The sequence below is a fragment of the Amblyraja radiata genome, chromosome 27 (genome assembly GCF_010909765.2).
Source record: "Amblyraja radiata isolate CabotCenter1 chromosome 27, sAmbRad1.1.pri, whole genome shotgun sequence".
In the NCBI taxonomy this organism is placed as follows: domain Eukaryota; kingdom Metazoa; phylum Chordata; class Chondrichthyes; order Rajiformes; family Rajidae; genus Amblyraja; species Amblyraja radiata.
The window spans coordinates 18,996,143-19,022,626 of NC_045982.1; the positions used below are offsets into that span (position 1 = coordinate 18,996,143).

At 40.8% G+C, this 26,484-nt stretch overlaps 1 protein-coding gene across 2 annotated transcripts in view; it reads right to left on the reverse strand.

The window, feature by feature from the left end:
- The window catches only part of dlgap3 (DLG associated protein 3), a 390,319-nt gene that overhangs the window by 9,993 nt on the left and 353,842 nt on the right, over positions 1-26,484 (reverse strand). Inside the window, exons 5-9 of one of the 2 annotated variants that reach the window (XM_033045362.1) lie at positions 19,292-19,463; positions 15,901-16,138; positions 12,258-12,341; positions 8,583-8,923; positions 2,995-3,089 (exon numbers count right to left, since the gene is read on the reverse strand). In XM_033045362.1, the coding sequence (XP_032901253.1) occupies positions 2,995-3,089; positions 8,583-8,923; positions 12,258-12,341; positions 15,901-16,138; positions 19,292-19,463 (930 nt within the window). The remainder of the gene's footprint in view (positions 1-2,994; positions 3,090-8,582; positions 8,924-12,257; positions 12,342-15,900; positions 16,139-19,291; positions 19,464-26,484) is intronic. The other variant, XM_033045363.1, reaches the window with a different exon arrangement.

Genomic DNA, 26,484 nt, shown 5'->3' on the forward strand with positions numbered 1-26,484 from the left:
CAAGCACAGTACCTTGCAGAGGCTGTCCTGCTCTGTGAAGGTGTTCACGTCCCACCCCTTCGATCACAATTTTGAGGACACAAGCTTTGCTTCCTTGCTTCAGCCAAATGTCCATTCCTTATTTAAAAATCAAAGTGCTGGAGGAACACAGTGGTCAGGCAGTATTCGCAGAGGGAAAGGGACAAGGTTCTGTTTTGGATCGGGACCCTTCTTCATTCGCAAAATATCGTCTGTCCATTTCCCTCCATAGATGTTGCCTGACCTACTGACTTCTCCAGCACTTTGTTGTTTGCTGAAGATTCCATTCCAGCATCTGCAGTCTCTTGTGTGTATGATCCTTATTATTGAGTGGAGATCATGAAAGTCCTCTATCTGATCTGATTCTCATACCACTCAACATCCAAATAGGTGCATTTTACATTGGGGTCTAAGTGCATGCTTCTATGTTGGGGGTGGAGAGGATCCAAAGGAGAGATAAAAGTGATAATATCAGGCTTAGTCTGAAGAAGGGTCTCGACCCGAAACGTCACCTATTCCTTCGCTCCATAGATGATCCCTCACCCGCTGAGTTTCTCCAGCATTTCTATCTATCTTGAATTTTTCCTACATCTGCAGTTCTTTCTTAAACATATCAGGCTGATTTATTTAGATGTGATTTATTTAGATGTATTATATAGATTTATATAGGCCAGAAAAGTTGTTTGTTTTTACTGGCCCCACAATGCTCTCCAGTTGCATTGGCAGGATAAGTGAACCTAGGTTAATGTCCTCTCTCAGACTAACATTGCCGGCACTAAGGCACTAACTATACTCAAACAGTTCTGTTGGGCAGGCATATTGCTCGGATGCCTGACACCAGGTTCCCAAACTCTATCCTGTTCACCTTCAAGGCTAAAGGTCACCAGATGGACAGAGGAAAATATTTAAGGATATTCTCAAAACCTCACTGGGAACATGTAACATCCTTAATGATTCATGCAAAGCCGTGGCATGTGTCCACTGAAAATGGAGTAGTACTTTGGATGGCATTGAGCCCTTTATGCTGGGGTACATGGGAGCAAAGCATGACTGATCATCCTATATCAGTACCCCATTCCTGATTTCTCCCCATATCTCTTGATTCCATTATCCCTAAGAGCTATATCTAAATCTCTCTTGAAAACATACAGTGAATTGGCCTCCACTGCCTTCCGTGGCAGAGAATTCCACAGATTCACAACTCTCTGGGTGAAAACATTTTTCGTCATCTCAGTCCTAAATGGCCGACCCCTTAGTCACTGGCACTTATATATACTAGCATTATCCTACACACCAGGGACAATTTGAAATGTTTTTTTTTACCGAATCAACATACAAACCTGTATGTTTTGGGAATATGGGAGGAAAACGGTGCTCCCGGAGAAAACCCACGCAATCACAGAGGGAACGAACAAACTCTGTACAGACAGCAACTGTTGTCAGGTTCCTACTCAGGTCCATGGCACTGTAAGGCAGCAACTCTACCGCTGCACCATCATACATTCCAAGTTAGTCTTGTTATTAATAAGTCTGCATGCTCTAGTACTTTATATTACTTGCAGCTGGTGGCAGGTGGAGTGATGGAAGTAATTAGGAAGAGCAATGGGGAATATATCTACATCAGGCAGCTGAGGTGGGAGAAGAGATTTGACAGTGGCAGGAACAGGTAGTGACAGAGAAGGGCGATGCATTGCAGGAGAAAGAAAGCTGGTGGATTTGGGTCATGTTGATCAGCTGAACAATTTGACTTGGGAACTCAGGGGGTTACTGGAGTTCAGGCTCCTGCAGTGCAAGCAGTTGGGGAAGAAAGCAGACAGGAAGATTGAGTTTTTTTGACATTAAACAGAGGAGTTTTAGCTGGTGCAGATCATAATACTAGACAAACAGCAGGGGAAACCAATAATGCCTTGTAGATTATAGAACGGATGAAGGAGGTGGTACTGGGTATTGGTCATGTACATGTGGAAGTGGAATTCTAATTCTGAAATCTCTCATCTGAGCTGTGAGGTTATGATTGCTTCTGGGAATATTCTACCATAATCAGCAGGGCTTGATCGAGCATTGAGCAACTTTCTCTTTGATTCTGTGTTTGTGGAGAATCAAAGGATGTAATCAATTCATCTACATCATAGGCGATTTATTTCACTGTTGGATGTGAAAACGGTTTGCTGAGAGGATACACTAATTACCCAGTAAATGCAGCTTCGGGTTATGGTTCACAGTGAGATTGAGCTGAATTTCATGCTGGCCTGGCTAAGAATTGCCTCTGGGGCAAAGAAGCTTTGAATGACTCCAATAAATCAGTGGGTGATCTATTGGTAAATGAGCAGATGTACTTAAGATCATAAGATGTTAAGACATAGAAGCAGAATTAGGCCATTCAGCCCATCGAGTCTGCTCCACCATTCGCTCATGGCTGATTTATTTTTGTCTCTTAACTCCATTTTCCTGTCTTTGCCCTGTAACCTTTGATACTATTACTAATCAAAAACCTATCAATCTCTACTTTAAAAATACCCAATGACTTGGCCTCCACAACCATCTGTGGCAATGAAGTCCATCAATTCACCACCCCCTGGCCAAAGACATTCCTCCCTTTCTCCATTCTAAAGTTACGTCCTTTCATTCTCAAGCTGTGCACTCTGGTCCGACTCCTGGATACATCCTCTCCACAACCACTCTATCTGAGCCTTTCATTATTCAGTAGGTTTCAATGAGATCTCCCGTTATCCTTCTAAACTCCAGCGAGTACAGACCCAAAGCCATAATATGCTTCTCATATGTTGACACAATTATCCCTGGTGAGGCTGGTGAGGCAGCATCTATGGAGCGAAGGAAATAGGCAACGTTTCGGCTGGAAACCCTTCTTCAGTGTGACAATGCACCAAATTATTTCCTTCTCCGATATCTGATCCTCCGATTCCACAAGCAATAAAATAAATATTCATTTCTAATGAATGAAGATGACTAGCTTACCGTTTATTATCTTCAACCTGTACCCCAATAGAATGGAATTCTCGAAGGCCTTTACTCTCTGTGTCAGAATCAGTCATAGTCTCTGAACTATCCACCTGATGCAATGAAACAGAGTGAAATCTTATTATAGCCACTGAACAAGAAACCCATTTACTGTCCGTGAATAAATAGAAAAAAGAAACTTAGGAAACATTAGATTTTACAGGATGGCACAGTTTGCATTCACATGCACTATAATGATAAAACTGTAATATGGATTATTTTATTTTATTTCTTCGGGAACAATAAAGTAACTATATTTGAATAAATATTTTAAGCCATAGAGCTGCCTGATATTGAATGTAGATATATGGGGCACATGCATCTATACCCTGAGAGTGTGTATCTAGTTGCTTGTTCCATTGCATCCACAAGTCTCAAGTAGGTTCCTCCAGCACAACCCCAAATGCTGGAGACAACTTGGTTCACTGGGAGAAATTAACTAAACACTAGTATTTAGTGGTAACACAAAGTGCTGGAGTAACTCAGTGGATCAGGCAGGATCTGTGGAGAAAAGGAATAGGTGTCAAGACCTCTCATCAGACCCTATGCCTGACCCACTGAGTTACTCCAGCATTCTGTGTCTATCTTGGGTGTAAACCAGCATTTACTATTCCTTAGTGTCTATATTTGAAATGAATTCTTTGAATGGCAGTTTGGATTTTTGAGTGCTTTGAGATTTTTGATAAGCTTTCACAGTTCCTTTACTCTGCAAATATGGTTTAAAATAATATTTTAGAAGTGTATCGGTGACTATTTTTTTTCTTTATAACCTACATATCTCTTTGAAACCAATGGTGAAAGAGGTAGTTGAGATACTCATTTAAATAGTCAATAACAAACCACCTTGTTAGCAATGACGAACCAAGCTGTGGGCCTAGCATATATAGAACATAGAGCATGTAGCACAGGCCCTTCGGCCCTCCATCTGTGCCCACCAATCTATCTAATCCCATCTGCCCACACATGTGCTATATTCCTCTTTCCCCTGCCTGTTCATGTGTTTGTCTAAATGCATCTTAAACTTTGTGTCTGCTTCCACCACCATTTTGTCAAAGTCTTGCCTTGCACATCTCTTTTACATTTTCCTCCTCTCACCTTAAACCCCATGCTCTCGATTATTTGACTTCCATTCTGAGAGAAAGACTATGACTATCTACCCTATCTATGCCTCTCACAATCCAGAAAACATCTTGGTAAACCCCTTCTGCAACCTTTATGAAAGGGTGCAGAAGGGGTACACATCCTTCATATAATGCGGTGTCCTGAACTGCACCCAGTACTCCATAAGTGGTCTAAGCAAAGTTTTAAACAGCTACAGGATTATTTTCTAACTTTTATGCTCAATGGCCCAACTGGAGAACGGAGAGTTATAACAGGAATTTGCACTATTCTGTAGAAGTGTATTTTAAAAAAAATTTATTGCAAATTAACTCTTTATTCTTAAAAAGTATTAATTTGTTCTCCATGGTTAAATACTTCACAACTAGACTCACATACAGCCATGGGTTACTATTCCACATTTCCTAAGGTTATAAAAATGTGCTGTACGTGTGTAAACCTACATATCGAGGTAAAAATGTTGCTTTTGGGAATGGTTGGGAATGCATATATTTTGTTCATTACAGGATAAAAACTTATAGTCTTGGAATATAAAATTGGAAATATTGAGCAATTTGCTTTTAACTCTCATTGGTTATATATTCAAGTGGAAAACAAAGCAACAGATATGCATTTTTTATGATGTTGCACTGACTAGTCTGATGTCACAAAGTTCCTTATGATATCACGAACCAACTAAAGTACCTTCACTGTTTCAAAATATTAAAGAGAGTAGTCCCACGATCGATATTCCTTTCATATAGACATTGTTTTGGCAGAAATGTGATAGCAGTCAGAATTACTGTGTGGCAGCTTCATGCTGTCACACTGTCTAACTGATACGATGACATTTTGTGATGTAATCGAACAATTCAATATGACTTGTGCCATCGCGTTCGAACAAACATAGAAAGTAGGTTTCCTAAAACACTTTCAAGTAACCCGTGGAAGTCTCGACGGAGTCACCGTGGCGTCTCACACTCATCCGAAACACAAGCAGTCAGTCACACAAGAAAACAACCAGTCACTGGGAACATATTCAGCAAAGTTAATCAACAAGGTAAGGAGGAATCTTTAACTCAAAGAGGAGGGGATTGCTGCTACTGTGCAAAATTGCACTGAGTGTATGAAATTATCATTGCCAATATCGGCACTTTCTATTCTACTCACAGGATCTATTGGACATGGAAGAAGGTGACCAATTCAAAGGGAACTAAGGCATGATTGCTATTGAGCGGCAAAACAATAATCATCAGCTATGCAATCCTTTAAAATCAACAGTGCAGTGCATACAGGGGACTTTGGATGAGGGAAAGGCTACGTCTTTGTAAAACTCCCACCCGTGCTCTGGCAGTAGTTGGTTTGCAGAATGCAAACTACATGTGGTGGAAATTGCCCTCTTTAACAGAATGAGTTCATTGCAGTAAGTAACCCTGTTACCATGTGCCAAATCATCCGAGCTTTCGACTTGTAATTATTATCGACTAATGGCAACAGGACAGGTTGTTCTGGCTGTGGCTGACTCACTTCGTAGGTGTGCCACTGTTGCCTGGTAGGTAAGCCTCAAGTCAGGAAGTTTATCCTTCTCACTAGATGAGCACATCAAGCTTGGGTTAGATGATTGCCCTGCTCTGTCTCTGGATTCTGACTGAGAGTCTAGAAATGCTGGGGTTATCCTCTCATGTGATAATTCAAAGAGAACCAAGGCATGATTGCCATTGAACAGCAGAACGATAAACATCAGCTCTGCAATCCTTTAAACTCAATAATGCAGTGCAAACAAAGGACTTAGGATGGGGGAAAGGCTATTGCAATCCATTTCAATGATCTTGGATTAAAATCAGAATTCATATTAATTTTAATGCAAAATTGTGATGTGGAGATTAGGAGGATCTATTTATCTTTAATTTATCTTTATGCGTAATTATCCCGTAGCATTATACTTCATCTTTAATCAATTTTATTTTTTATTTTTTAACATTTTTCAAATATTTTTTAATTATTCATTTGTTTTTATGATTTTTAAATGTCTCTGAATATTAGAAATATTAAAAACAAATAGGTGATAGCCTGTGGGCAAGGGTCCACCACGAGTCCTGCCTCAGTCTCAGTTTGCCTTGGCCTACGAGATCTCCCAGTTTCCAAACACTTTAACTTCCCTCCCATCCCTACTGACCTTTCTGACCTGGGCCTCCTCCACCGTCAGAGTGAGGCTAAACACAAATTGGAGGAACAATACATATTATGCTTGGGCAGCCTTACAACCCCAGCAGTATGATATCAATTTCTCTAACTTCAAGTAACCCTTGCTTTCCCTCTCTCTTTGCCCTCCCCCAATCTTGTCATCCTTCTAGTTTCACTGTTGTCCTGCTTAGTTTCACTGTTTGTATCCACTCGTTATCACCTTCTCCACAGCCAACAATGGACCATTGTGGGCTCCACCTTTCCTTGATCATCATTGCTGGCTCTGATTTGCATACCTTTCATTCATTTGTTCTTTGTATCTTTTCATAGCTCTAGTTTCCCTCTCCCGTGATTCTCAGTTTGAAGAAGGGTCTTGACCCGAAACGTTACCTATCCCTTTTCTCGAGAGATGCTGCCTGATCCGCTGAATAACTCTAGCACTTTGTATCTATCTTCTTGTCAAAGGTAATCAGGGTGTTCTGGGCCAATTATTTGCTGTTAGGTCCTGGTATGCCTCCCCAGATGTGTCCAAGATATTGAGAGGGTTATTGGTTTATTACTGTTTATGACTGAATTACCATGAAAAATCTTCCGTGCTGTCCATTCAAATCATACTATACCTGAGAAAGTGTGTGAGTGGAAAGGGAGGAGCTGCCAATAGGATATTTGCTCATTTGGTTCTTTGCATGCAGCCCATGGATAGGAGTGGAGGTTATGATTAATGAGCTCGATTCAAATCGATTCTCGATTTTTTTCTCTCTTTTTGTATGGCTTTGTAAATATTTGATTAGTGTATAAATGTATATAATTTGGTGTACATATAGCTGCTGGTGTACATATGGTGTACATATAGCTGCTAAATTTGTATAAGATAATTACAAGCAGTTGAATAAGGGGTGGGAATTAATAAGCTTTGGCTTCTTCCTGCTCCTTTTCGGACACATACGATTTCATTTATTTATAAATATTGTTTATGACACTTTATAAATATTCTTGTTTTGTTTTTTGTATGCTGTTTCACACTTGCTTTTTATTCTTTTATTCTGTTCGAAATAAAGAATTAAATTAAAAAATTAAAAAAAAAAACCCCACAGTGTAAAGAGTTGAGGAGTGACTACACAAGACAGCCCATGAAGCTCTCCTGCCCTTATTTCAACCATGCCTTGTTGGCACAGCAATAAATTGGAAACTGCCCATCAATTTGTGTACATAATCGTTTAATCAAGGAACCTTCACTCAGGGAATCTTAGAAAGGTCAACACTGGTGACATTATCAGGAGTGACTGGCTGGAAGAGGATTTTGAGTTCTATCTTTAGAATGAAGGTTTAATTAACATAGCACCCTTTGTGTGTTCTCAATAGGCATTCGCATACTCGCATGTTCATGCTCCAACATAGCATTAAGTTAAACGTTGGGGAGTTAAAACAGGTTGTTTTATATGCTTCACAGCAGTAATTAAATGTAGAATATTGAATACAACCTTGTCAATTGACTTTAAAAGAGCTACGTGAATAATTTACTGCGGTAGAATTTGTCCCGTATAATATTTCATATGTGTTTTTGAGAAAAAGGTTGATAACTGTGAAATAACGTGTCATAATAACTCTCATTCAACATATTTTAGGGTATGATCGATCATGCAAAGGGAATTTCGCCTTGAAGGTTTATTGAAAGACAGAAAAACAGTACTAGCAAAAATATTGATTTGGGAAATATATCACAAAAAGCACAATTTTATTCAATTGGACAAAAACGAACTGGGATTTTTGCAGAAGAAAGGGCGATAAAGACCAAACCCAGCTCATTTTGCATTGTTGTGAAATATTGTCATGTATTCCATCACCCTGTGTATGATCTGAGTATTCATCAGATATGCCTCCATTAAGATCCCATGTAATACTTCCTTTGATAAGCTCACTTCTGTCAGTCTCCATTTGTTGATGACCTTAAGGTTCTGACCTCATACTAAGCTCCCACAAGGTAGCTGATTCCATCTCCAATGGGCTGAAGTACGACCTCATGACTGTATCCTCTACCTCTCAGGTTCCAACCAGGGCCTTCTATATTCAAACTTCCACTCACACTCCCTCTTCTCCTTCCCCTGTCCCAGTTCCGGCTTTCAGACATCAGTCCTCTCTCACCAAAGTAACAAGAAGATGGGAGAAAATCAAGTGGGTCATACTTATTCATTCCAATAAAACAATAATCCAAATGAGGCAATGTATCAATTCTCATTCAATTAAAGAGATAAGAAAGTGTTTACCTGTATCCCTACAGATGAACGCCACTTCCTTTGGCGCGGCTGTAACTTTGGTTCATCACGACTCAGGATGCCTTTACTAATTCCAGTTCCCTCAGAGCTCTTCATTGAAGAACGACTTGGGGCAAAGGATTCCAAGGCCAAATTCAGTGCTTTGGTACTGTCAAGACTGTCTGTTGAATTGCACTGGGATTTAATGTCTTTTGACCAGGAAGTGGGCCGGTTCACCTCGTTCTGCAAGTATGCATCTTGGGTTGACTCTGTGCTGCTCTGGGCTGTCACTGAAATAGTTGGTTTTGTAGCCATTCGTGGAGGAATTGGAGGAGCTTTCTTATAAGTAAATGCTGGAATTGGGTTTTAAGGTAGAAGCTTATTAGAAGATGGACATCAATGTTTTACATTTAGCATGACACTGTTTACAATGACACAAAAATGGCTGAAAATGCAACAATGGAGATATGTTTCCTTATTATAGGAATACTGAAGCCTGAAACACTCAGGACCATGTTTGCCCACCGCATCACAATATAACCTAGCAGTGTACAGTGCCATGGGTTCAATCTGGCAATGTACATGAGTAGTCCTCCTCAGTATGAGAAACATAATAATTTATGAAACAGAAGAAACAGAAATAGTGTGGCCCGGTGGCGTAGTGGTAGAGTTGCTGCCTTACAACGCCACAGACTGGGGTTCGATCCAAGTTATGGGTGCTTGTCTGTACGGACTTTGTATGTTCTCCCTGTGACCTGCGTGGGTTTTCTCCAGGATCTTTGGTTTCCTCCCACACTCTAAAGACATATAGGTATGTAGGTTTATTGGCTTGATGTAAATGTGTAAAATTGTCCCTAGTGTGTGCAGGGCAGGTAGTGTTAATGTGCGGGGATCGCTGGTTGGTGTGGACTCGGTGGGCAGAAGGGTCTGTTTGTGTGCTGTATCTCAAACTAAACTAAACTAAATGCTTTCAAGAGAGAGCTAGATAGGGCTCATTAAAATAACGGAGTCAGGGGATATGGGGAGAAGGCAGGAATGGGGTACTGATTGGGAATGATCAGCCATGATCACATTGAGGGCGGTGCTGGCTCAAAGGGCCGAATAGCCTACTTCTGCACCTATTGTCTATTGTCTATTGTCTATAAACCAAAGAAGCAGGCACGGCCCATGTAGCCCCTTTACCTGCTCCCATTCACTAATAAAATGGCTGACCGTTTACCTCAAATTATTAACCTTAAATCCTTTGGTTCCCTTAACATCCAAAAATCTAGCAATTTCATTTTCTATACTCTGTGAATTAGCCTCCACGCTCCCCTTGAGAAGAAAGTTTCGAAGTTTTACAACCTTCTGGGTGAAGAAATTAATTCTCATTTCATTCCTGAAAGGGTGATCCTTCATATTGAAACAGTGACCCCCGAAATTCCAGATACTCCATGCAGGGAGAAACATGATCCCCGCACCCCTTAAGAATGTTGATTGTCACTTATTTTCCTATGCTTGAGGGGATGGACACAGTTTGTTTAATTACTCTTTGAAGATAATATCTGCCTTCCCAGAAATTGGTGTGGCGAACCCATTACATGCCCTCCATTGAAAATATATCCTTACTTAAGTGGGGAGGCTTGACATACCCAATGAATCAGGCAGCATTACTGGGCCATCAGTCCAGATATATTTTGATCATTCGGTCCAGATGCTTTAAGGTCTGCACCAAATTGGACATTTTTTCTTGCAGACTAAACCTTCACTTCATGATATAGCTACATTTCTGATTCCCATTCCCATTCTTTGGCTTCCAATCCCCTATCCATTTGAGCAGGCACAGTGATGCAGCTGGTAAAGCCGTTGCCTCACAGTGCCTGAGACCTGAGTTCGATCCTGACCTCGGATGCTGTCAATCTGGAGTTTCCATATCTTTCTGTGACCGCATGGGTTTCCTTCCACAAAACAAAGATGGCAGATTTATAGGTTACTTGGCCTCTGTAAATTGCACCTAATGCATAGGGAGTGGATGCAAAAGTGGGACAACACAGAACTAGTGTCAATGGATGATCGATGGTCGGCGAGGGTGGACCTTTTGCCATGCTTTATCTTTCAATTCAATTCATTTCAATTCAATTCAGGACATTATTGGAAAAAGCAGGAATGTATTGCCAATGCCAATGTACAGTCAGCATTTGTTGCTGATGTTTGTCTCCCTTGCTTGTTCTTGAACGCAACACTGAATGGGATGAATTTCACACTGTGTCAGCAAGTCAAGGCAAAGGGTAAAAAAAGAGTGCAGGACAAAAATAAAATCAATTCAGATTGTAAAATCTCACAAATCAACACTTTTAGAGCGCCAGTCTCCTTTGCCCTTCAATGTTTCTCAACACTTTACAGAGGGTAAAAATAAACACTGGATGCCATCCCGGAGAGGGGAGAGAACATAAGATAAGAGTGGAGGTGCAGGCAGGGGAAAGCAAGTTGAAGGCATTGAGGGCAGAGGAAATGTGTATGGCTCTAGAATATCGTCACGGACAATGCAGAATTTCTGGAGCCCATTCTCTTTTCCCGACTACAATACTACACAAAAGTTGCAGCTGATTCACTCTGATCATATTTAATTCACATTTACTTGAGTTGGGAGAGTTTTATTTTTCAATAGCAGACTTGATTTTGCTCTCCAATTTTCCTGTCATCTGTGGAGCCACTAGGTGTTTGTTGATGCCCTGATCCTCTCGCATGTTATCGGCAAGGCCATTCTTGTCGTATTAATCAAAAGCACAATGTGCTATAGCAGAAACCCACTACCACCTTCTCATGGCAACCAAAAAATGAGCAAGTTATGCTGAAAAATGACAGGAGAGAGAAGATTTAGTTGTGATGCTCCCTTTTATCAATTACACCCCGGCAAAACTACTTCTGGGCTTATACATAAGAGTCGCCTGTTCCTACGAGATTGCAACATGAATCAATACTTTCAAAATCAGAGGAATGAGATGTGAAGAAGATGGAAAAAGAAATAAATGCGTGTGCTCTAAATAATGGAGAATGTATCTTTGATCATAATATTATCAGGCAAATTTGGGTTTGACTTTGACTTGCATTGACTATTAACATTCATTTTGACTCAGTCACATATCCTGCTGAAATCAAAGAGAAATTCAGATTTAAAGGGTTCAGATTCAAAGGGCAGGATTGAAAGATGAATTTCATATGGTAGCTCCATTTACTAAATTGAGAACTGCACTGAATGAATCTAATTGGTTCCTTTGGAAAACGGCAAAGAATGTCCCGCTAGTTATTAATCCAAGAATGTTGTCATGACAATCAGGTGGACTGCTGAGAACAATTCTTCATGGATTATAGCAGAGACCAACAAAAGAAAGAGTGAGTCAGGCCTCTATTGATTTCTGATGTTGCACAATAAATGTCCTTACTACCTCATTAAACTCCTCTCAGGCAACATCGGTGACAGCGACACCATGAACATCAGACCATACTGAAGCCTGAATCTGAAAGCAAATATTCTGGTAAAGCTCTCAAATTTTCAAACATTTTTGCCATATAATATCTGTCATGAAATGCAATGATCATGAAAATAATGTGGCTATTGCCAGCAAGCAGCAAGGGTAAAATAAAACATCCAGCTTATTGGGAAATAAATGCTTTCAATTTATAATGTTGGCTTTGCATTTTATTTACCTCTCAGCCTTGGCTTTCTGGTAACAGGAAGATCTATCTCGAAACTTCCATACACCCGCCAGTTCCTACTGATCTCTCCTTTACCTTCAATCATAATCCAAAACACAAACAACTAAAGAGCTGTTCCCAGAGCAACTATTAATATTTCCCACAGCAACAATTACTTATCCTATGATTACGTTCTAATTGAAAAATCTATCTCCAGACGCACCAACCAGCTTGGCAGCCGAGATCTTGTCAACAGTTCGGTATAGTCTTGATGGGTTCTATTTTAAGCCAAGTGCAGTATTGCGAGGAACTTTTGCTGGAAATTGCTGTTCAGAGACTTAAGCAACAATTCAATTCAGTTCCCATGTGGCTGAGGGTGAACGCTTCAGGAAAATATTACTCACATTCTCTGTGCATTGTCTCCAGTTAATCGCAATGCAAAATGGAATGTGGAATTTGCTAATGTTGCGTATACATATGCGTTTATATAGATATTAGCAATGTTGCATGATTGCATTTACTTCTTTATGAAATCATTCCCCGATAATCCTGTGAATTTCACTCTTTATCCCTGTTAAACAGGTTGAAATTGATGGCTTAAAAGCTCTCGGATTTCCATTTAGCAAAATGTAAGGTAAAGAAAGAGCCAGGCCTTTATTCTATATTTCTGTTGACATCATTTTTTTTGGATCCCTGTTGATCTGAACTGCAATCCTCAGGAGTTAAGGTTAGCATAGATTACAGTCAATGCAAATTACATTATTCTGCACTTAACCTGCAGTTAATGGAAAAATAAATTTAGCTGGATTATGAAGATGCAATCATAAGAAGTTATTGCTTGGTTATCACAACACCATCTAATATCACCTTACTCTGCCCAAAAGTGCCTAAAGTTGACTAAACTGTTTAGAACAGTCAAAGTATCAAAAGGAAAATTACTGGTAGAAAGATCATTCCTACTATCTGTGGACTTGCCCTTGTTTCTTTCTGTTATATTTTTCTCTATATGTGCTGTGAGGGTGTTAAACTCTTCATAACAAGCCCTCAGCCTCCCTCTAAGATGCATGCATTCTATTAGCATTTTCTAGGGGTTTCTTGGCACCTCCTGCGAGGTGTGGTAATCAGTCTCTACACAGTGCTGTTTAGTAAAAGACGCTTGAGGGATTAAGTAGAGGTGAGTCTAGAGAGCTTGGCTGGATGATATGGTGGGGAGATGTGAGGATTAGAACAATAAGGGTAGCACAGTGGCGCAGCTGGTAGAGCTGCTGACTCAGTGTCAGAGTCCTGGGATCGCCCCTGACATCGGGTGCTGCCGGTATGGAGTTTGCACACTTTCCCAGTAACTGCATGTGCTTTGGTTTCCTCTCACATCTCAAAGATGTGCAGGTTTGTAGGTAAATTTGAAAAAAAATGTGCATAGTGTGTGGGGGGGGGGGGGGGGGGGGGGGGGCTAATTGAGAAAGTAGTATGAATGGGCTATCGATGGTCCATGTGTGGACTTGGTGGGCCGAAGGGCCTTTTTCAATGTTGTATGCTCTAAACTAAACTACAGTTGTTGGAGAGAGGAGGGGTAGGGATAAAAGTAGGGCAGTAAGTAAATGTCTTAAGTAGGTAAAGGTTCTCTGCGCTGGGCCAGGGTCTGATGAGGGAGCAACCCTATAGTGCATACTGTGCTATTAAAACTGAAGCGGGGTCTCGGCACGAAACATCACGTATCCTTTTCTCCAGAGATGTTGCCTGGTCCGCTGTGTCTATCTTGTATCTATCTTCACTATTAAATCCTCGTTGGTTTGTGTGTGTCCAGCAATGGATGTGGTTTGGAAGAATACAGCCAGATTTCTCTTGGACATTTTATATGAATATTGTACTGTGAATACCGTGATTCAGTGCAAATCTGACAGACAAACATCTCCATAAGTATGATTCAAAGTGTGAAGTGTCTTTCAGATATCTGGAGGAACCAGATTCATCCCTAAGACTGAGCAGTTACATTCCATTCCATACAAAATAGGTCTTTACATACAGGTGTTCAAAAGGGGACTGCAGATGCTGGAATATCGAAGGCATTAACATTGAATTCTCCCAATTTGGCTAGCCCGTGCTGTCTCCTCCCCTTCCTTAACCCTCTAGCTGTCTCCTCCCACCCTCCCATCCGCCCACCCTCGGGCTCCTCCTCCTCCTCCCTTTTTCCTTATTTCTTTCCCCACCCCCCATCAGTCTGAAGAAGGGTTTCGGCCCGAAACGTCGCCTATTTCCTTCGCTCCATAGATGCTGCTGCACCCGCTGAGTTTCCCCAGCAATTTTGTGTACCTTTACATACAGGTGATTAGGGCTGAAAGGGACTTTCAAGGCAAATATTTTTGAAGTCTTAGAGCACTGATAAACTCAAGAATTTTTTTTTAGAAATTTATCAAGTGCAGTCAATGGTTCGCCAAAAAAAAATCTTGCCTCAAAAATAGAGTTTTTCCTGCTTACGTTTGTTCAATAACAGGTCTTATTTCAGACATCCAATCTATAGATAATCCACTTCCAGGTTAAATGGGGCAGATCCTCTATAACCTTCTTCAGCAACATCTTTAAAAAGCGCTGCTTACTGCAGTAGTGTAAAATGTTGGCCTTGTAAACTCTCCACAGATCATTATCAGCTGAGTTCCAATCGTTTTATGAAGGAGTTATGACGAGAAGGAAATGAATTGAGTCTGCCAAAGTTCATCTGTAGTTTGACCTGTAGTTAGACCAGATTAAATTTTTGTCCAGATGCAAGGTTAAGGCAGCAAAGCCATGAGGGATTTATCATGCCTTGTGACAGGCTACTGAGTAGATGGATCTTTGCACTTAGGTCTGATCCAATCTGTCCTTCTCATAACCGTACCAACTCCAGCCTTTGTCTTTCAGGATTTGATAAACTACAATAAATGACTGGGTTCCTCAGTATAATGACTCAAGTGTGTTAGTTGAATATAATCTTTCTCAACTTTTGACTGCTTGACTGAATTCAGAATAGAGTGTAAAGTAAGGCATATTAAACATCTTATTGTTGTTTTAATGTTGGAACTCATTTACCAAAGGGGGATATGTAATTGCACTGAACTGCTTTTGAGAAGAATGAGTTTGTGGAAAATATTTTGATCACTAAACTAAACACTGGTAGAAACTGAATAAAAGGTAGCGATGCAGGCTCTTAGAACAGTGGTAATCTTCTTCTATTGCCGTCAATGCTACAGGGAAGTGATAGTGCAATGTTGTCGATCTGTGCCATATCCAGCATATCCAAATAAATAAAACTGGCTGAAAATAATGTTTGATAGAGAAAGTTCAACTTCATTTTTTTTTAAAAGAGCAATAGGAAAGCTATAAACTAATGAATTATGTCAGGCAAAATCTACATTATTCCTATATTTACATCTGGAATCCTATTTAAAAATTGGTCTCCCATAGGTTGACTAATTATTTAAGAAACTTGTGCACCTTATTTAAACTGCATATAAATATTGAAATGTATAAGACAAACTCCACTTTCATAGCCACTGTATCACTTTCCAGTATGAATAGCTCCAAATGTGTCTGAAGGATTGATCTGTGGAATTGGATGGGCTGGAGTCACTTCAATTAGCAAAGGCTGGTTTGGACCATCATGCTCAATGTCTGTACTTACATGTACTGGGTTTAATAGCACTGACAGTTGAAGTAGGCATCATGGGTGCTGACATGGAAAATACAGACAAGCAGTCATCGTCCTGTGAGCAACCAGCTTGAATGGCACGTAGATAGCTGTGGCTTCGCATGCGAAAGCAGCCAGGCAGGTCCAGAGCCTCCACAGCCTGGGATTCCATTTCACCAAAGACTGACTCACACACCACTTCGAACTGCCTGTTCAAATCAGCGTCGTCCATCTGTATGAAGTAAACACATTACCTATTAAAGGAGGAAAATTTGTTTCAGGTTAGATTTATCTTGCTGAACTTTTAACAATGCTGCTACTAAATAATTGATGCATCAAAGCTGCAAGTTGCTCTTCTTCGCCCAGGCACTTACCTTTGTAAAATGTATTCAATGTTTTTTATTCCATACCCACCTCCAACTCTCACCAATACTGTGCTCTAGGTTCCAGTTCCCAGTCATAGTTTGTGAATACATTTTGAGGGCAGTTAGTGGGAGAGCAGATTACACACAAACATCTTATCTCTAAAATCTGGGTCATCTCAATAATTATAATGCCAAATCCTGGCCCATTTTGAGTCAAAGACAACTGTCAAGCCCTCATAAAAGAGTTTATCAAATGTTTACAAGAAAGAAAATGGCCGGTTTATACCGTGGACGTTTTGAGAGACGTGGACAAAAGTCACTCAGAAGTGATTTCCTTCCATGATGAAAATCTGTCCATTGGGTTGTTTGGTCTTCCTGACTGGGTTGAGTTGTTGATTTGAGTAAGTCTTCCTGATATACGTCTATTTTTAAACTCCTCTGAAACAGCTGGCTGCTCCGACCATGCAGGTTGATTGAGAATCGTACAAACTGGGGAATTCATTGAGCTGCCCTGATTGCCAAAATAGTATGACTAATTATTTCCAGGTTGTGCTGAGGTCCTTATGCTGTGGCTGTGAAATTCTTCCAATGTACTTTCCTTGATGGATGGTTGAAATATAAATAGTTCCTGGAACTTTCAAAGAACCCATAATTAGAGATGCTTTTGCAACAAAGGCTTTTAAGCTTTAGTCTGGATTCACCTGGTGTTGCTGTCCATGCAGACCAAAAGAAACATTCAAAGTAAATACTTAATACTTAATACTTAAAATTAGATATATCGTCTTTCACCCGATATGTTCCTGAGCCTCTACTTACTACAAGCATAAGGTGCAACAGTAATTTAAAAAATAAATGGTGCCAGGATCTGGTAACAGGGGATGAAAAATATGGTTAGTATATTCCTTTTTGCGCAGTTTTTTATAATAGAGCGATTGTTTCTCTTTCTTTCTTTCTTTTCTAGGGTTTATTTCTTAACTTTCTTCTCTAACTCTCTTTCTAATGGGCTTTCTTTTCCCAACATTTTCTTGCACTATCACGACTGTTTCTCACTTTCCTTACTTCTTTTATTTCTATCTTTCTTAAAGCTCAAAAAAGGGGTACAACAAATGTAATAAGATATATGTGGTGTGTATTACTGTAACTTATTGTTACTTCTAATAAAAAAATAAAAATAAAATAAAAATAAAAAATGTTCCTGAACCTCGTAAAGCTAACCTGTCTCAAAAAGCTACGTCCGGATGGTAGATTCGACGAGGAAATGAAAGCATGTTGCTGCTTTGTTCATCCTTCAACAGGAATTATTAGTGGGCTCAGCACAAATGCATCCACTGCTGTGGTAGTGAGAAAATAATTATTCTTTCTTGTCCACAGATCAAATTCAACGGTCATGCTCATAACCAGCTGAAAAATGAGCCCAATATTCCCAGCTGTTTGCTGTTCCGAAAGCAAAAGGTGTCATTAATTACAACCACTCCAGCAATCTTGCATCTGAAACAGAGAACAATATACACTGGGAGGAGACAGCAGCTCAGTTGGGGATGCACCATGTCCTCCCCTTCTATTACTGACCTACGATCCATTCCTTAAAAGAATAGGGTGAAGGATTTTTATGAATTAAGGAGCAAGTTCTTCTGTCGTGAAAAATGTATACGTGACTCTAAATGCTGGAATTAAGAAAATAATAATTGAATTTGTCACAGTGCACTACATAATGCAGATTAAAGCACGACTGGGGGAACTGCACCTCCTATTCCATTTAGGTATTTTACAACCTAACAGTATAAATATCGATTCTCCAATGTTAGGTAACTAACCTGTAAACAACCCCTCCCCCTTCATCTCCACCCACTTTTCCCCCTTCTCTCTTCCATGTTCCCCACCTGGATTCACACCCCTCTCCCCTTCCTCATCTCCCCTTCCCCTTCCCCTTCCCCATCTCCCATTTCCCATTTCCCATTCCCCATCTCTCCTTCCCCTTATATACCCTCTGGCTTCACCATTCACACCTTTTCTTTATTTATCCCACATTTTGTGGCTTTTCATCGCTGGCCTTTGTCCAACCACCTGTCAGTAACTCCCCCACCCCCCCACTACCCCACCTGTATCCACCTATCACTCGCTAGGCTTTGTCCTACCTCCACCTCCCTTCCAACTTCCTCCCCGCACCACAATCAGCCTGAAGAAGAGTCCCGACCCAAAACATCACCTATCCATGTTCGACAGAGGTGCTGCCTGACCCAGTGAGTTAGTCCAACACTTTGTGTCTGTTTTTCCAATGTAAACGAGGGCACCCTCCTGTGAAGACTGACCTTTGCTCCTTCAACACTTCACAGAGGTCACCTCCACTGGAACAGTAACTAACTGGTGCATCCATAGCAGTTAGTTCACTGAAGGTAAAGGATCATTGTTGGTGCCTCACAATGGTCTCTCACCGACTCTCACAGAACTAAGACTCAATCAGTTTGCATGTTGATACTACACATATGCTGTTGGAGTTGACTATGTCAACCCATCTTCCATTTAGACTTTCAGGCTTTGAGGTTACTTGCGGCAGGTAAATAAATGTAACCTACATCAATTGGCTGCCGATAGATGGATCATTTACTGTACTAAGCAATGCATTTTTACTGTCCGCACTGTCAACCCTGAGTCTGCCTGGCCGTTTTTGCCCTGACTGCTTAGTATTGACACAATATTATATTCGATGATTACCAGACTGACAACATGACCAAAATGCCTGAAAAACAGCCACAGGCTGAACTTCAATCAGAAGGGAGTGGACTGCCTGTTTTTATTGGATGCTCCACTGGATCCTGGGGGTGAAAAGATGCAGAGTTAATAAAATAATACAAGAAGTTTCATTGAGTCTCCTATGGCAGCTTGTATTTCAAACAGTTTAAACAGGATCTCCATTATCCTTTATGTTGGTTATCATTCGAAGGGCCGCTGGTTAGCTCCATTGACGTGGACCTCATCAGCCTGGGTTATGGTCAAAAGCAAAATGTCATACCTGATCTTACCTGATTGTTGGCGTTGAGCATTCGACCGTAGCCCTGACTCCTGGCTTGAAGTTTGGAGGGAGTGCGGAGACTAGACCGGTGCAGGTTATCCAGGCTGTAGTTCATTGCTGTTTGTCCTCGCAGATGGGAATGGCTACATATATATGGATCGGAACAGTGTTTGCAGCTGAACCTATATGGGCAGGCAGAAAAATATTAACAACAAAAGATTACTTATTGCAACAGCACCGGGGAAGAAATTGGCTGATGGCATATCTGCAGCATATCGACAGAAAATGGGAATCAGGCACAGTGTAAGAAGAGACTATTGATCATTATCATGCAACTTTGTTCAAATGGCAAAAGTCAATGTCACGTAATTATTTCTGGTTAGAAATGAATTACAATATTTTATGTTACGGATGTGGTTAATTATTTCGAACATTTTAATTTGTCTAGGTTATTAATTTGGAACAGTAAAACTTTACATTTATATAGTGCCTTTCATATCAGCCGAATAGGTCAAAGCACTTTACAGCCAATAAACTGCTTTGGTAATATTGTCATTGTCGCTATCATTTCAAAGGCAAGCATGGCAACAAAAATGCACATAAATCCCAATGAGATAAATCTGCAGTTAATTTGTTCTGGTGGTGTTGCTTTGGGGACCATTATTTCCAAGGGCACCGGGAAATGTCTCCTGCTCTTCTAGACATAATATGTAGGTTTAACGTTACTGTCAAATGGCAGTGTCATACACAGTCCTTCCTCAGTTGCTTGCACAATCAATGCAATATGGTAGAAGCATGCATTGTACTCTATTTCTCAAATTCAATCTTGTTACTTTTAGCAGGCGCTTAAGATGCTTTTAGATAGGCACATGGATATCTTGGCATCATGTTCAGCATAGACATTGTGGACCTAAGGGTCTGTTCCTGTGTTGTACTTTTCTATGTTCTATGTTAACTTAATGCTGACTGACGGTTTGTGAATGGCTCCGAGTACTCGCTGGCGTTACTTTCTGATGTGGGGATAAATACTCGACAGCTGTTTGTTACTCTTCACTGATAACATGGGGGCTTTCGGGTAGAAGTTATACTGGTCGCCAACACTTTATTAGCCAGTGTGTGGGAGTGGGGTGTATAACTCATTGAACATGGTCGGTAATCCAAAGATTTGCTCAGTGAGCAGCGTGAGTAACACGCCGAGGAAACAAACTACAGCTGCATCTCGCAGCAAAGTTGGGTAACTTTACCAGAAGAGTGCGTAGAGTGAAGGTGAGACGTTTAGAAGGGATCTGAGGGGACATATTTTTCACAATGAGAGTGGTTGGAATCTAGAATGCGCTGCTTCAGGTGGTGGTGAAGATAGATAGTTTCATAACATTTAAGAAACATTTAGACAAGCATTTGAATCACTAAGACAGACGAGGATATAAATGTTGCACAGGAATATGGGATTGGTATGAATGGCTGCAACAGTCAGTATGGGCATGGTGGGCCAAAGGCTGTTTCTGTGCTGTACGACATTACATGCAAAAATAAAATCAATGTAGTAGCATAGGCATTCAGTTTAACTGATCTTGAACCTATCCAACTTTCTCTGTGGCTGGCCAAAACATTGTCACCAAATGTAGGCAGATAGAAATTACTGTGCAACACATTTGTTATTCGGGCTTCAAACATGGTCAAAATATACAAATGAAAGGGCCTGACCCACTATACGAGTTCACTCAAGAGCACTCCCGAGTTTAAAAAAAAATCAAACTCGTGGTAAGTACATAGAATGTACGTAGCAGGTACGTCGGAGCTAGGGACATCTCTTAGCGGCTCGTAACGCTAACGGCAGGAAATGCAGTAAGCTCGTGAAGTTTTTTCAACAGTGTGAAAAATGTCCACGAGAGCCCCGAGTACCTAAGAACGGCTATTACCGTAATTCTCCGAGTTCGAATCAGGGTAAACTCGGGAGAACTCTTGGATTACCTCATACAGTGGGTCAGGCCCTTTAGCAGTGGTAATGACCCATGCCCAGGTATTTGATCCACGAGTTAATAGGAGGATGCCACTGCCTGAAATTTCCTGTTCATGTCACCCCCAGTCTTAACTTTCTAAATATATCACCATTCTCCGAGCCTTCTGTCTCCAATCCTTCAAATTAATTAGTGAGACTTTCATATTCTTAGCGGAATGTTCTTGGACTCATTGGTTAGTCCAGAGGTAGAATGAGAAATCAGATGGATCAGCAAATTCCACTCTTTAGGTATGGAGGTATAGAATATAGTGCACTGCGATTGTTAGCTGTTGCTCCTCTATTGAACTGCAAATTAGCCATCCTTCTCTATGACAACAAACTCCATAGCTCAAATCCAACCTGACTCTTATCAGGTAACAAAGCTTTGATGAGGGTCCTAGACATGGTTTATTGGAATGCAATTTCAATGCAAATTAATGATGATCATATTGGAAGCGCAGCATTGTCAGAAGTTTTGTCCAACTTTTGTGTGAGCATCTCTTTTCCATTCCAGCAAATTCAGTGGATGTTAACAATGCTTGTTTCCCAAACTGCCCTGGGAAGCAAGTATTATATAACAGAAACATAAATCAGAATTGGATAGATCTTGCTGCTGAGTCAGAAAGGCACCAGAGGTTTGAGAAGATAAATCAGGCTAACACCTCCGGGCAGCGTCGAGGGCTTGTTGCTAACCCCTGGTGGTTGTTGGTGTTATCTATCAACTAAATTATTAAATGCTGTTCCATCAGCTTTCTGACAGATGTAAAACATTAAAAGCACCATGTAATAGAAAAGCAGAGGAGTTATCCTCAGTGTCCTGGCCATTATTTATCCCCAAACGAGCATAACTAAAATAGCAGATTCTCTGGTCTATCACATTGGTGTTTACAAAGAAATTCCTGCATCCAATTTGTTTATTTAGTTTAGTTTAGAGAGACTAGGGCAACAGGCCTGAAGGGCCTGAATAAGGGCCTTGACCCGAAATATCATCTTTTCTCCAGAGATGTCGCCTGACCCGTTGAGTAACTCCAGCATTTTGTGTTTATCTCCAGGTAAACAGGCCTCTCGGCCCACCGAGTCCATGCCAACCATCGATCGCCCTTTCACACTAGTTCTATTTTATCCCACCTTTACACTAGGGGCAATTTACTGAAGGCCGATTAACCATCCCTCCCACATATCTTTGGGAGGAAACCGGAGCCCCCAGAGGAAACCCACATGGTCACAGGGAGAAGGTGCAAACTTCACACAGACAGCGCCCGAGGTCAGGATCGAACCCAGGACTCTGGCGGTGAGAGGCAGGAACTCTACCAGCTGTGCCACTGTGTCGCACAATTGGTTCCCCCACTCCCCTACATTACATTGATGACCACTGTAAAGGGCTTTGACACCTTCCTAGGCTTGAAAGAGGAGATGTAAATGAGGAATATTTTTTCTCCTGCACTGGGTATGGAAAGGAAAGATGAAACAGACCTTCTCAAGCATGTTAAAGCAGCCTCAGCCTGTGGAGAAAGTGTCAAGTAAAATGTCAGTTGAATGGGCCAATTTCATCTGTACACTTCCTAAAATAACCTTTGCAGATGATTGCTATGTTATTACTGCCACCCTTAAGTACACTTACAATACTGAAATGTCTTGTAAAATGCCGGGGTTGGATTCTGTCCAAACAGATCAGTGTTGCTTATTTTCACCAGAGTTAACTACAGATTTGCTCGCTGTTTCATTTCAAATTGTGTGCAAAGAGCAAAAATTGAAATTAGAAAATGGATGTATGATTCTAAATGGTAAAGTATTGGAATTAAGAATCACTTCCTGACAATTTAACCAAGACTGAAATCCCCGGTCTACGCACTTTCAACTGATCCCTCTAGGTGGCGGCACACAACCGCACACCATTGCAGATCGAACCAGTTAAAGACAAATTATTTTCCCAGATTGAACTGAAAACTGACAGTGAATGCTGGAACAAGATTCTGACAGCGGGGTGTTCAAAAATGCAGGAGACAGCTCATAGAATATATAAACAAACACAAAAAGTACTGGAGTATAGAATATAAGCTACATTTAAAATACCATGGATCTTTCCAGTGGACGGTATGGTAACCTGACATTAGTACCCAAAATGAGGAGAACAGATAGATTAGGGAGAGAGAGGACCAAGTCCTAGAAGTAAATGCAGGCTGAAGTGTACTACATTATCAAAAAATGCCCAGGATATCACAACTGCTCTGTTTCTGGGTCATTAAGTAAAAACAGTTCCTAATATTGCCACATGAGATTTATGGAGCTAAACTTCCAGCAGTGTTTTATTTTACTAAACTTAAATTGTTAAAATAGGTAAACTGAAGTGGGGGGCTAGTAATACCATACATCCTTGTATCAGAGACCCAGGTTCGATCCTGACGACTGACGCTGTCTACACGGAGTTTGAAAATTCTCACCGTGAACTGGGTGGATTTTTACCGGGTTCTCCGGTTTCCTCCCACACTCCAAAGATGTACAGGTTTGTAGGTTAATTGGCTTTGGTAAAATTATAAATGATCCCTGGTGTGTGTAGGATGTTGTTAGTGTACGGGGATCACTGGATGGCACGGTCTCGGGCCGAAGTGGCTGTTTCTGCGCTAAACTAAACTAATCCTTGATGGATTTATTGGACAGTTTGGCACTTAGAATTGCCCACAGTATATTCGTGTTCATAGTAGGCCCATTGTGATAAGAATTCATAGGACACAAAGGATATAAATGTAGATGGGTTAGTTGGTAAGTTTGCAGATGACATGGAGATTGCTGGAATGAGGAAGTCAAAGTAGACAGCAGGATATAGATCAGCTGCAGACATGGGCTGAGAAATGGCAGATGGAGTTTAATTCGACCAAGTGTAAGATATTGCACTTTAGGAAGTCGAATATATGGGGAACGTATACAATTAATGGTAAGACTCTTAACAGCATTGATGTACAGAGGAATCTTATGGTCCAAGTCCATAGCCCACTGAAAGTGGCAACACATATAGATAGAGAGGTAAAGAACACATACGTTATGCTTACTTTCATTGATCGGGGCAAAGAGTATAAGAGCCAGGAAGTCATGATGCATTTGGATTATTGCGTGCAGTTTTGGTCAGCCAATTACAGGGAGAATATGGAAACTTTGGAGAACATACAGGCTTACCAGAATAATGCCTGGATTCAAGTGTATAAGTTTCAAGAGGGAGTTGAACAAACATGGATTGTTTACTTTGGAATGTCAGAGATAGAGGGGAGACCTGATAAAAGTACATAAACTGATGTGAGGCACAGATAGGGTTGACAGTCAAAACCTTTCTCCCAGGGTGGAAACGCACAGAATAGTGAAAGGCTTGAATAGAGTGGATGTGGAGAGGATGCTTCCACTAGTGGGAGAGTCTAGTAGAGGTCATATACTCAGAATTAAAGGACGTTCTTTCAGGAAGGAGATGAAGAGGAATTTCTTTAGTCAGAGGATGCTGAATCTGTGAAATTCCTTGCCACATAAGGCTGTGGAGGCAAAGTCAGTGGATATATTTAAGGTGGAGTTAGATAGATTCTTGATTAGTATGGTTGTCAGAGGTTATGGGGAGAAGGCAGGAGAATGGGATTAAGAGGGAGAGTTAGATCAGCCATGATTGAATGGCAGAGTAGATTTGATGGGCCGAATGGCTTAATTCTACCCCTCTCACATGATCTTATGATGTAAAAATCAAGAGAGCATAACTTTAAGATGAGAAGGGCAAAGTTTAAAGGAGATGTGCGGGACAGGTTTGCATTTTGCACAAAGAATGATGGGTGCATGGAACGCGCTAACAGGAGTGTGGTAGAGGTAGATTTGTCGTGGCTTTTAAGATACTTTTAGATGGTTCACATGGACATGCAGGAACTGGGGGGAATATGGATCAAATGCTGACAGCTGAAATTAGTTCATCTTGGCATCATGGTCGGCACAGACATTGTGGGCCGAAGAGCCTGTTCCTGTGCTGTACTATTCTATGTTCTATGTAGACTAACGTGACATCACGTGGAAGGGATCCAGGCGATCAGTCAACAGGTTGTGTACTTCTTTAATAAAGCAGGTCAGAGTATCATGAAACCTGAGTCCGAGAGACAAGTCATTTCAAATCACAGGCAGCAAAATAAAGAGAGGCAAGGAAGATAGCATTGGGACAGATTAAATAAAAGGTAGTCAATGGAAAATCATCTTTTAAATATTCTGAAACCTCTAATCATGGTTAAAATCTTAAGGAATGATAGCATGTTCATGGAAGGTAATTTCAATATCGGAGAGTTATTTTGTTAGTAATTAAGACTCACCAGGCCTTTACTAACTCCCCTGCCCTTAAAATAACATGCTTCAACCTTCTCTGTCAGGTTTTGTGGATATGTATCATAACATTTCCGCAATCACACACTATTTTATGTTGAAGTTCTTGATATTGAGAGCTCAGAGAGGAATATCTTGATATTAGTTAAAAGAATATAATGAAAAGAAACATAAGAAGAAAACAAAATTATATTCCAATCGATATCCCACTGCGTAGATGTATGGAAGATTACCCTTGTGTGCTTCTATAAAGACTGTTAATGAAACCGTGAAATAAAATCCAAATGGCACAATTTGAAGCTCATTATGGCTGCAATATCACAAATAATTAATTTACAGTTTTCACTGTATGGCTAATCAACTCCAGGGACCGTCTCATCTGACTCCACCACTATCTCCACCACCCCCACCCCTGGTTCCATCCACCCATCTCTCTTTGTGTAGAAAACTTGCCCAAGCATCTCCTTGAAACTTTAAACATAGGACACATTTATGTTCATGCCAGCAGACACAAACCCACACTCTCCACAAAGGTTACTGTTGGTAATCTGGAGTGAAAACCCTAGGGATAATTCCTCTCTGTGCAACCTAAGGGGATGCTGAGGTCCATAGAAACACACCATTGAGCTCCCCAGTCACTTCAGCTAAATCTGGCTTTCCTATCAGGGCTAATCGATGCAATAAATAGCATCCATTTACTTTTCCACCAGGTTCGCTTTTAGGATACTAGTACAGAAAACGTTCATGATGCTTGTCAGTGTTTAATCTGCATGTGTTATAGATCTCTGAAATGAATACAATGAAACTCAAAAGAACAAAGTGGCATAAGACAATGCAGACATGTTTATCACAACAGCAGGCTGTGTAAT